General features: G+C 48.9%; 1 protein-coding gene across 1 annotated transcript in view; it reads left to right on the forward strand.

Moving 5' to 3' along the window:
* The first annotated feature begins 1,207 nt into the window (after positions 1-1,207).
* APCDD1L (APC down-regulated 1 like) overlaps positions 1,208-12,581 on the forward strand; it is a 215,939-nt gene continuing 204,565 nt past the window's right edge. The window contains exons 1-3 of the mRNA XM_065754441.1: positions 1,208-1,274; positions 11,080-11,209; positions 11,397-11,955. Coding sequence (XP_065610513.1) covers positions 1,238-1,274; positions 11,080-11,209; positions 11,397-11,955 — 726 coding nt within the window. The 5' untranslated portion in view covers positions 1,208-1,237. The remainder of the gene's footprint in view (positions 1,275-11,079; positions 11,210-11,396; positions 11,956-12,581) is intronic.

Genomic DNA, 12,581 nt, shown 5'->3' on the forward strand with positions numbered 1-12,581 from the left:
GTGTTATTTTTGACAAAGTAATAAAGTTGCTGCACTCACTGAGACCTCACTCCAGGGCTCCAACGCCTCTGCTCAGCAAACATGGGAACCAGGCCTCTGCTTCTTCTCGTCGCCATCTGCATCACTGCTGCTGTGAACTTGGAGACCAGCTTTTTTCACCTTCATGTTTCTGTTTATGGAGTGAAACAGCCACTTTCATCAGGGAAAGCGAGGCTGCAGAGTCAAGGGATTGTGCACACGCTTTGTTTTGTGCCTCTCACATTTGCAAAAACTGAGTCTAGCTTTTCAGTCCGGAAACAAGTGCTAAACCTCAGCCTTTAACACAGGCACTGGAGTGAGTATTAAACCATTGGAGTCATTACAGCTTGGCCCCTTCTCCTCCCTGCTTCCCAAGGCAACCCAGTCCATTACTGGGACGCACATTACGTTGCTGTTTGAAGGGCAGCAAATGGCTGGTGTCACCTCTAGCCAGCGTCTCATTTCCTGCTCATTGCTGACCGCCGGTGCAGATGAGGGAAAGCGTGCGGTGTCCTAGGCACGTTTAAATCCAGATCTGAGCTGGTTATAGGCCCACCATCCATCCATCGCGGCCACCCTGGGGGGCCTAGCTTGGAAACCGGTACCCACAGAAACGTGGGATGTTAAGACGGCATTAAATGTGTCTTGGCTCTTCAGGGTGCACGCTGGCGGCTCTTGAGGACCTCGGGAGAAGAGAAGTGAGGTCAGACGGCCCCGAGGGGATGCGGGACGAGCCCCGGATCGCCGCGCTGAGCAGAGCGGCCCTCAGGTGGGAGCGACGGCCGCGGGGGGCTGAGGGGCGGCCGGGGGGGGGGGGAGGGGGGATCGCGGAGCAGCGCTCCCCCGCGCGTGCGATGCGCGGCCGCGTGTGGGGCGCGGGCGGCGGAGTCTCCACCTCCTCTGGCAACTTGAACCTGTGGCTGCCAAGCTCCATTAAAGCTATCAGCAGTCGGGGGGGACGCGCAGCTTCGCAGCGTAGGCGGGATAGGTTGCTTTATTTTTTTTTAAGTTCATTTTATTTATATATATATATATATTTTTTTTTTATCCCCCCCCTTCGAAAGCTTCAGACGCCTGCTCCCGAGCCCCGGCCCCGCACTGCAGCCGCGGTCGCCGGAACGTCCCATGGCCGCACCGCCGCGCGCTGTGCCCCGCTGAGCTCCGCGGGCACCGGCGGCGGTCGCGCTCCTCCCGGCGAGGAAGCAGAGCATCGTCCACCATGCTCCGGTGCTGGTGGCTCGCCGGGCTGCTCGTAGGTACGTGGCATCCCCCACAGCGGCGTGAGGGTGGGAGACGGGAGGGCGGTGGGGAGCTGCCCGCCGGCGCGGGAACCGCGAGGCGGGACGGGCTGCAGCGCGGGGTCCGCCCGGAGCTGCCCCGCTCCCCGCCCCGCTGCGCCCCGGGGGATGGATCCGGGCCGGTGGGTTTCAGATCTCCGGCACCTGCCCGGTTAAGGGAGCGCTGCGGAAGCGGTCTGTGTGGGACCCTCGGAGCGGAGCGGGCTGCTCCTCTGCTTTTCAGAAGGGCTTCGCTCAGCCCCACGGTTCTTGGAGCGGTTTCAGAAGTGAAGAAGCTGGAGAGACCGTGTGGGAGAACAAAGGCAAGTGAGCAGTGAAAAAGGCAAAATGATTTCTGGCGGTGACGAAGGGCAGAGCCTGGGGAAGGCTTCCTCATCCTCACCCGGAGGTTGCCCTGGGAAATGGCTGGGAGAATCTTGGATGGTACTGCACGCTGCTGAACAGGTGAAAGGAAGGGGGAGCGTGCCCCCGTGCCCCCTGTGCGGAAGCTGGCTTCCTTTCTTTCTGTCCTTTTCCGTCACTTGGTTTGCTCATCTGAGTCTCTGGGCAGCAGAGTGTCATGCTGACTGCCTGTGAAACTCTAGGGTCTGTTTAGTGACCGCTGCAGAGGAATAGTGTAGTGACAGCTGTTGGAAATTATCTGCACTGAGAGTAACAGAACAGACTGCAGAAAGTCTCTAAGCGTGGTACTGTATGGTAACATAGGGTTACTTGTCTGTTCCCTTATCTGGGATCTTTGTCCTGCATGGTTCCCCAGGTATAAGACTCCACAGGTTGAGAAATACATATTCTGCCTCTCTAGAGATTTCATTACCTCCAGTTGTTCTGCTCAGAGATCTGCTGTACTGCATTATGTCAGATTACTCACTGAAGCCTAAATAGAATACTGCCTTCTTAGATCGCCCTACAATCTTAGTCCAATCAAATTAAAATCCAGTGCTTTTCCATCAAATGTCAGCGACAGAATTTCCTCTGATTTCACTAAGAACAGAAGTTGGACCCTAAAACTTGTGTTTAAATAGCTAAGTTGGATCCAGAGCTCATTAAAACCAAAGCAAAGTTTGCCAGGGATTTCAGCGTGAGTGAGACTGGCATTGAGAAGTTTGCATGAAACTGAACATCAGGATGACAGCAGTGCATAATTAGTTGAAAAAATACTTTAGTTCGGTAACTGGACCTGATTCTGGAGTTACTTCCAGCAAAGAATCACTTAGAAATGTCCGGAGAGACTTGCAAAGTTTTTACCTAAGCTTTCATTAAAGTCTTCACATTCCAATAACACGACACCAGTATTTTTCATGTGCAGCTTCTCCTGCTAGGTTTTAACACTTTCAGAGTTTATTTTTAAGTTTGAAAATGCCTGTGTTGGGGTAAGGTAACATCAGCAGTTGCATTGAGTTGTGAGGACAGGAAAAGAATCCTCTAAGTGGTAGCACTGAATTAAATATAGATGTGTGCTTTTGTATTATACAAGTATATATCTGCTATTAAATTAACATCATTGTCTTTAGTTCAAATATTTATTTGGGCAATATTTACTTTACTAATTTAATCTTTCCAAGTTGGCAATTTTTTTTCTTCTCCATTTCTCAAGCTGGCCAAGAAATCAACAACTAATGTATTATGCTGGGTCGTGCGATTTGACTCTATTTGTTCTTCCATAATTATAGCTTAGCCATGTTCAAAGTATGTGGATATAGATAAAAACAAGGCTGAGATGTGAAAAAAGCACAAGTGAAAAAAATAGCGTGTGGTTTCTATATTTTCCCCACAAGCACAAATTGTTGAGTAAGGAGATTTTCAAAAGCCAGAAATTGCTATGAAGAAAACCAAAGCTGGAACCCAGAGCTAGGGGAGGCTGCATCTGGCAGAACTGAGTTTGGAAAGAGATTTTGCTTTCAATGGGATCCTGTGTTTCCCCACAGCGTTGCATGTGTCATCTGTGAAAACAGTGCTTTCATGGATGAGATGCAATCACTGCTACAATCAACCTCAAAATTAGGAAGTACCTACACAACACTCTCAGTCAGTTCCTTTGGTTTTCTTACCTGTTTGCTGAGGAGGATAAAGCCATGAAAACAGGAATTCCTAACTTCATTGTTTCAAGGCAGTGCATCTCAGAGACAATATTAACAAGAAAGTGATGGTGAGAAAGTGGGAATTCTGAAGTGTAGCCCTTTTTCTGTAGGCTGATTGCTTCCAGGAACTGGAAATATGATTCATGTGACAGCTCCCTCTCTACGCTGTTTAAACTGTGTGACACCTGAGGGGTCAGGAATCTGCAGTGTCTTTTAGTTCCCTTTAGAGTGTTAGAAGGTCTCATACTGTAAAGTGCAAAATTGGGAAAGTTCTATTTCTGTGTACTGGGAAAAAAAATCTGTTTGAAATGCCAAACCTCCAGATTGATAAGTGATAAAAGGGTTCAAATCATCATTGGTTTTAGTGCTGTGATAGTGTGATAAGGTCTTTTGTGCTGATGCTTTCTCATTTTCATCAAATAGCTTTGTAAATCATCATGGTTTGAGTTGATCCGAACCTGGGAATGCTGCAGTGAAGCTCAGCTCCCACGGCCCTGCTGGAGAGACACGTGCATCAGTGCAGTAATGTCTCTCCACTTACAGTTGGTGTGCTGGTACATAAATCAACAGGGGAAACGTCACCACCGACTGCTCCAAGAAATTTGCTTGAGTCTAGCCTGTAAATTAAAGCTTTAAACTTGAGTGCAACCATTTGATCAACCACTGAAAAACTTCCCCGTGGTTTCTTCTGCACTGATGTGAAGCACTGTCAAACATGTGCCATTCTGGTCTTGTCCACATCAGATTGCTTCTTGCCCCGGTACTCTGGGATCAGAAGATACACCCAGCTCCCCACTGAGTGAAAGCACTTCCCTGGGTCGTGCTCTTACTGAAGCCACAGGTGCTGGACATTGGCAGGTTATGGCTTTTAAGTGTTAGTACAAAATCACAATGACACTTTTTAAAGCTTTTCAGAGAACAGCTCAGCTTTCCTAGTTAGTTTTGCTGTAAAAAATAAGCGAAGTTTTGTTAATTTGGAGTAGCACAAGTCCTGTTATTAGATTATGCAGTGTGTAGGCTGAATGTCAACTTTGATTTCAGCATCTGTCGGCTGTGTTTGGGGGACCTGGAACACATCAAAACTTGGCTGATGTTGACAGGCAAAACAGAAGACTGAAATTTCAGGCTATGTAGAAACCACACCCAGACCCCAAAACACATGTTAGAAGTAACTTCGCTTCAGCTGAACAAGTAACTTTTTTTCTGTGGTCACTTGTGACTCTGAGATAAACGTGAGTGTGTTTCTGGTGTGGGATGTGCATCTGCACCCCACCTTTGTGCACGGGGTTTTTTTTCTGAGGATGCTTTCTGCCATGAGTGCTTTTGAATGCCCTTCTCATTCTTGGTTTTGCGTGGGCCAAGTGGCCTCGGACTATTAGATCCCATCAGATCCTGCTTTTATTACTATAAACAGTATCCTTGCAGCAGTGCCAAGGCTCCTATTGTGTTAGGTGCTAAATAAGGAGAGAACAAAAGGATCGCTCTTGCTTTAGAGGGTTTATAATCTAATTTCCTGGATTTAGGTTTCCAACAGTGAGTTGCAGGGACATGCTGGGATTCCCAGCTGTGTCCACCAGTTAGAACCTACTGCTGTTGTTGTGCCTAGATGCTTTGGTACCTCTGGCATGAACTTCTGAACCCACGGAGGCGATCTTGAGGAGGAGGAGGGTGAACAATGAGCTTACACAGGAGAGCAGCTGTCTCCCGTGGGAGCTGGGGACTGGGAGCACTCCATGGCAGTGGGAGACTGAAAGGCCGCTCTCAGCACCCCGCAGCTCTCTGCCAGCAGCGGGTTATTCCCTGCTGTACTAAAGCTTTGTTCAATCCCTCAAAATCCTGCCAAGCAAGTGGACTTGTGCTGCCTACTAGATTGTGCCCCAAAAAGTTCACACTGATACACAAGGCACGTTTTTTTTTTCTCTCTTCATTCACTCCCAACAGAACCTCTTTATTTGTTGTAAGGAATTCCTTCCCTTCCTTGGTGTTTATGCTTTGTGAATATTTATAGGCTGTTATCATGTCCATCTCTCTCCCCAGTTGTCACTCAGCCAGGCTGCATGTGCTCTGCTCTTTTAATTCTTGCTTCGTAACTCTATCTCTCCCACCCCTTAATCGTCTTCTGTTGTTCTGCTCTCAGCTCCCGCCAGTTCCAGTTGCTCATTTTGCTTGGGGGAAATGCTATATTTATGTTAATATTATATGGTGGGTGGTCCTCTCTGTGCTTATGGTCCATGTGAGTGATTTAGATGTTTAAAATGAGGTTGGCATTTTATAGCCAAGCCATTGCCTGATTGCCAGTTCCACTCTTCAAAGCACTCTGGGAGAAAATATGCTTAGCCATCACTATTAAACATGTCCACAATAGCTGCTGCTAAAGTGTCTGTGCAGAGGTTCCAGGGCATTGCCAAAGCTTCATGGTTGCACCGTGGATTCAAAATGATGACGTGCCATTAATTTCAAAAGCATGCACTGTATTCTCTAATGCGTTTCCAGCTCATCTAACTTAAGGAAGATAGATGTCCTATTTCCCATTTGGTTAGAACATGAATTCTGGTTAGAATTTAACTGTGTCATGGTTTCACCCCTGGGGTATTGTTCAGCATGGGGCTGAGCTGGTTTGCTTTTGTTTCTCCATCTGCTCTCACCCATCTCTCACTGTCCAGGTGTCTCACTGTGATCTCAAGCATATCACCAAAACCAAACTGAAGTTCTCGTTGTTCAAGGAAGAAAAAAATCAAGCGTTTTCCTCTACATTTCTCTGTGCCAGACACCTGTGGCAGTACTGCTCAGGGTCACAGCGTGTTCATGCTGCCTGAATCCATTTGCTTTTTCTGTGACTTACCAAAAAAAGAAGGCATATAGCAGTTATCCCATTAGTTTGTACCTCTGCTCATTAACCCTTGTGCTCTTGCTGTCAGTTCCCGTGGTGTGGGCTGGCACAGAGCTGGCAGCATGCAGGCTCCTGGATGCATTCAGGCTGCTGCTGCCCACAGGGGCCATGTGGTGCTGCTCTGCTATTTTTGAGTAAGTCTTTTGACACTGGCTGGTGCAGGTGAGGAGTAGCATGAGTCTCCTCTTCCTGAGGCTGCCCGATGCCATCTCAGCAGGAGGAAGGAGTGAGAAGTGGTGTGGGGCAGCAGGGCATCTGTCAGGACGGTGAGCAGGAAGGGCTCTGCTGTAACTGAAAAGCGTGGCATCGTGATCAGCGTTAACTGTGGGAGATCTCTTGGGAATGTGTACTCACAACTGCCACCAGAGCTTTGATTTCTCATGCTGCCATAGTCCTCTATGCCAGCTGTGGTGTGCCTTGCTTTGTTGGCTCCATCTGGGAGAGAACACACCGGATCCCATTTCTCCTCTGTATTCCCTCCGTCAGTGGAGAATTCGCTCTGCTTTATGGGAAGGGCACTTTCCGAGTAAGGTCCTGATGCTGTGTTGTTGCAGTCATGGGATCTTTCCTATTTATGACTCCAATGAAAGTGGGATCGAGTCCTGCAATCCTATTTACAGTGTCAGGTCTGGTTTTTTTCTTCAGCATAAACAGCCAGAGAGAGCAGTTTTAAGAGCCTTTTTATTTAAATGTAGTTTATACTGAAGAAGATCTTTGACATTCAGGAGAGAATATCTTCTCCCTCCTCTGTTTCCCTCCTACAAATTCCATCTGTCTTGTCATCTATCCCTGGACGTGACACTTACAGGAGAAATAAATGGTTCCATGATTCCAAGAGCAAAATATTTACTTCTCTAGTGCCTTAAAAACCTCTCAGCAGCTCACCACAAGTGCTCCACTATTTTAATTGTGGACGTGAGACAAATCAGACAACGATCACAGCCACAGAAGACAGTTAGGCTGAAGCCATACAACATGGTGTCTGAACTTGTTTTCCACTATGCTTAAAGTTATGCGGTGAACTTATGTCTCGAAAAGTTCTTCTCTAAAATCCTGAGCTGCTTGGGGCTTTTGAGTGGATTTTAGGATCTGCAGAATGTCATTTGTGGTTATGCTGTGTTCTGCACAAGGGGATGCTCTGCAGTGATAGCTAACATCTCTAACACGCTTACTGTACCACTCTTCAAAGAACATGAAGAAACATCTAGTGAATTTGAAGCATTCTGTGAGTAGCACAGACTAGAGAAACCGCTCTATATGTGCCCCTTGTACCAAAAAATAGGGGATGAATAATAGAAATACTTTTCCAGAAGCCGAACAGAACTCCAGTGAAAGCACTGGCATCATCCCTCAACCACTTGACCACATTCTGGCTTTAATTCAGGGAGGCATTACTAATCAGGAAAAATGTTCATGAACTGCCTTAATTTGGAGCTCATGCTTAAGTTTCACTGAAACCAATTAGGCTTAAGCATGTGCTTAAGTCCTGTCCAGAACTGGATTCAATTTGAAGGTAAGCAGAATGCAAAGTTGTGCAGAGATACAGTATTCCACCCCCAGTGGCTTATATTTAAGTTGTATAAATTTATACTATCATAAAATAAAATATATCTCTTCCCACAGAGTTGTTCTCTTGGGAGTGCCTTACTCTGAGTGAATAAAAAGCACCACTGCCTTAATCTCCACACAGATGCAAAAGAAATTGATTTGCTCAATACAGACATCTTTGCTTTTGAAAGAATGCTTATTCCTTTGGTGGCTAACCCAAAATCCATTCTGCATGCTCTCAGGAGAGAAAAATGCTAAGGAAACATTGTTTTGCTCTGTTAACGAAGTCTGTGTGGATAATAGAATTTACTTAAGCAGAATATATTGATAAGTTTCTTATCATCCATTTCATTTCAGTCTGAACATTCCTCAGAAAATATCAAAGGTTTTAGGTCATCTCTAAATGAAGAAATGTGTAATGCTCCATGACTTCAGGCACTGATCTTATCCCTGAGAATGGGTGACTAACTGAAACATTAGACTTATAAATGGAAATAATAAATTCTGGCCATAGGAGGCAATAACATAACAGATTAAGCAATCTAGCTCTGGAGAAGAGTTCATCTTCAGTAACTAATTTGGTGCAAACTCTAAGGTATGCATTTTCTCCTCCATTTATAAAGGAACAGATGTGTGACTCAACTTTGCTTTTTTCCAAAGTCAATCTGCATGGAGGAGCACAAACAAGGTTTGTTTCCAACAGGGCATATTGCAGTATTTCCCTCCTGGACAGATTTTTTTTTTCCTTCAGAATGGAGAAATGGATCTGAATCTGCAGCACAGAGTACTTCTGTAGCACAGCTCCTGTGGCAGGTTCTCATTTCAGGCTTGGCCATTGTCTAGGAATTTTTCGTCCTAATTTTACCAAGAATTTACTTTGCGTAGGAATTTCCAGTTCTGCCTTTCTATCATTTGATGCCGAGGGTCTGATTTTTCTAAAAGTTGCTTATACAAATGAGTGTATGGAATAGCTGATGAGTATTTGCTACTGCAGTTGTCTCAAGACTTGGTCCAGTTTCTGCTGATTCCAGGGATCAGCCTGGCGTACCTAACTGCCTGAGTACTTGTGCAGCCCTCTTGCCTGGAGACCTTGGGGCAGTGCTCTGGATGCAGCACGCACCAGAAAGCTGGAAAGAGATCCTGTTTTGTCTAGCTGCTGCACTGAGGAGCCCTCTGGAAACGCTTGTGGTTAATCAATACAGACAGACAGGATAACGAGAGAGTGGAAGAGATCACAGTTGGGGATTTTTTCTTTTAGATTTTCCTATGAATGAGTATTTTTGTCTCGAAGATGTATTGTCATTAGTTCTTCCCCCCCTGCCCAAGAACCTTATAAAGCAGTCAGCTTGTGTCTTTCTTAAGATGGACAGAGGAGCTGCTGTGACGTGCGTCCCTGGGGCCTGAGTTACAGAGTGACACATGAGTGACAGCCACTTTATGCTGCTCTTGGAATCAAAATGTGCCCTAATTACAGATTTTAGGTCTGGAACTGAATGTTTCCACGTTGAAACACCGTTTGGATCTGGTGGGGCTGGGCTGGAGTATTTGAGAGAGACAAACAGCCACAAAATTTGGATACAGGCCTGCAGCTTTTGGTTTGAGGATGCATTCAGCTTGGAGTGTTGTATACAGTTAAGTAAGATAAAATCCCTAGGAATTCCCATCATGTCAAATATTTACATTCTGGAGGTTTTTTTTTATTTTTACTTTTTTCTCTCTTTTTTTTATTTTTATTTTTTCCCCATGGAGTTTGATCCTGATTATAAAAATTCCGTCTCCTATTGAACGCATCGAAGTCTTGTGATCATGTTGCCACAGTGCCTGTGCTCTCGAGTAGCGCAGACTCCCAGTGTCTGCCAGCAGCAGCAGCTCTGCCTCACAGTGAGCACACGCAGCAGTCAGCAGGTTCAGCACGGGGCTGCATTCACTGCTGTTATTTCAGTATAACTGTACACTGCATCAGCACCTCCACAGCCCTTCTGTGGTTGTAAGCAAGAGCAGATGTGGCCTTGTATGGTCTTTCACCTCCAGTCTAAATTTGTGTAGTTTACAGTTTTCTCTAAGATAAGTATTTCATATGTATTTTAAGCGTAATTCAGTCTGTGTCCTTGAAGTGAAAGATCTCCCAAAGCTAGGGATTTGATTTAGTAGTTGGGTAGGGATAGTGATAGGAGGATGGTCGGACTAGATGATCTTGTAGGTCCTTTCCAACCTTATGAACCTATGAACCTATGAGCTTTGCCTGTCACCAGGCCTGGCTCGAGCTTGGTGTGTTCTGCAGCTGAGAGCAGTGGCCGTGGGGCTCGGAGCAGAGCTGTGCAGAACCAGGCAGTGCCACCTGACGGGTTCCCATGGAGGTACCAGGCTGCCATCTTCACCACTGCCAGGGCTTTGTCACTCGGGTCATCTCGTTTTCGTGTGAGGGCTCACACAAACTGCTTCTTAGGAAGCACAATGCAGTGCAAGCAGTTGAGAAGGAGCAGGCTATCCCTGCTCGCCCCGTTGGGCCCTTTCAAGTGATCAAAACAGAACAATTGTGAGTCTGCTCCAGAAAGAGCCCTCCGCACCCATACCCCGTCCTTCCAGCTTTTCCCTGCTCTCCAGAGCATGGTGAGCTAACACAGCATCCGCAGTGCTCTCAGTGCCTTTGGGGAAGTCGGCTGCTGCTCTTACTGCTCCCCTGCTGCGCTGGGCCGTGGTGTTCAGTGCTGGCAGGGTCTGTGTGCTGTAACATCCGCACTCATTCGGACGGTGCAGTTCCTGCGATGCGTGAAACCTTCGCTCTGTACAGAGGTGATTCTGCATTTGTGCATCAGACAGAGTCTTAAGCTGTGGGCACGTGTGGGGCAGGAGCAGTGCTGGCCACGTGGGAGCTTCGCCAGGCCCGGGTTTCAGATTGCTGCAAAGAGGCAAATCCCACCTTCCTCCGGGGGCAGAACCCACCGGGAGGGCAGCAGCACTTTGCCCGAGAGCGAGTAATGCATAGGAATATACATTTATGGCAGAGGTCTTCAGGATTACAGCGAGTGCTCACACGTTCCCATAGCCAACAGCATCCGTTGTTATGGGAGATGAGGTAAGTGACAGAAGCACTGTCCTTACGGCGGGCGGCAGCGGCGGGCGCGCGCGTGTGTGTGTGTGTGTGTGAGTGTGTGTGTGAGTGTGTGTGTGTGTGTGTGTGTGTGTGTGTGTGTGTGTGTGTGCGCGTGTGCTGACCGTCTCTCCACGTTCTCTCCCCACCGCGCAGTGTGCGCGGCCGCGGAGCGCTCGCTGCGCTGGGAGCCGCGGTGCCGGCAGCAGCTCCGCCACCTGCAGGACGGCGCGAGGATCGCGGCACGGCTCCCGCCCCGCCTGGAGGGACACTGGGTCTCCACCGGGTAAGGTGCCCCGACCCCCCCTCACCCCGGCGCTCCCGCATCCCCAGCCTCCCTCCTCCTTGGGCTGCGGAGCCCCTCCATCCTTTGCCCCCGTGGGTACACTCAGTGTCCGGCACCGCCCGCCCGTTCTGCCCCGCACTTCATCTCCCGTTGCCGTTCCCGGTGCTCAGCGCTGCTCCGTCCCCAGGTGCGAGGTGCGGCCGGGGCCGGAGTTCCTCACCCGTTCCTACCTTTTCTACGCCAACCGCCTCTTCAAGGCCCTCCAGTTCTACTACTGGGACCCGGCGTGCCGTGAGCCGTCCTACTCGCTGGTCATCAAGGGCAAGCTGCGGCTGCGCCAGGCGTCGTGGATCACCCGCGGGGCCACCGAGGCCGACTACCACCTGCACAAGGTCGGCATCGTCTTCCACAGCCAGCAGTCCATGCTGTGGGTGGCTTCCCGGATCAACCAAAGCTCGGCTGAGGGCTGCAGCGGGTTCCTGCCGCCGGGCCGGGCCTGGGCCCCCGGAGCCCTCTACGAACTGCTGAGTGCAAAGACCGAGCGTGACTGCACGGCGGCCCTGGGCTTCGCCATGCACGAGCTGAGCCTGGTGCGGGTGGAGAGGCACCAGCAGCCCCTGCCAGGGCCGCAGCAGAGCGGCAGCAGCCTGGTGGAAGAGCTGTACCTGGGGGACATCCACACGGACTGGCTGGAGAGGCTGCACTACCGCCCAACGGGATACCAGCGCCCGCTGCAGAGCGCCGTGGTAAGTGAGGGTGCCCAGCTCATGGGCTTTGTGAAGCACTCCTTAGTTTTGTGCTGTTGAAAGAGCAACTGCCTGCACGTAGAGCCCCACTGACCGCAGGAGGAGATATGGGCTCTTCCATCTCTTCCTGGAGTGGGATGGGTGGGCGCTCAGCAAGCTCAAGAAGTAGGGCTGCCTTGGCGTGGGGCTGCAGGTAATGGCTTTTCTTTGGCTCCGTGTTCTCCTTGGAAATGCAGTTTCCTGGTTTCCTGCCCCACAGGCAGTGAAGGCTTCGGGCTGCACGTTGCTGCCCACTCTGCTGTTTGCCTCCGTAGCTCTCTTTGCCATGTCCTTCAGTTTCAGAGCGAGGAAGCCAGTGCCTGCCATTAAATTGGTACTGCTCCGTGTAATGCCATTAGAGGAGGAAGTTGCTCTGAGAAATGCTATTACATTGAAACCAAGCGTTCTCTGTGACAGAAATAGAGCTGAACAGGAGCCCTGCTTGCTTCTTGTTTTGCTTCATGTGTTATAGCAGGTTGCTTTATCTCCAGGAAAGCACATTTTCATCTGAATCATGGCTCACCCATTCAGAAGTGACTGAGAAATGAGATGGGGGGGAAACCTCTCCACATTTTGCCAGATGGAAC

Source organism: Cyrtonyx montezumae, unplaced genomic scaffold (genome assembly GCF_038088225.1).
Source record: "Cyrtonyx montezumae isolate F1298 unplaced genomic scaffold, pur_monq_1.0 scaffold_9, whole genome shotgun sequence".
Lineage (NCBI taxonomy): Eukaryota > Metazoa > Chordata > Aves > Galliformes > Odontophoridae > Cyrtonyx > Cyrtonyx montezumae.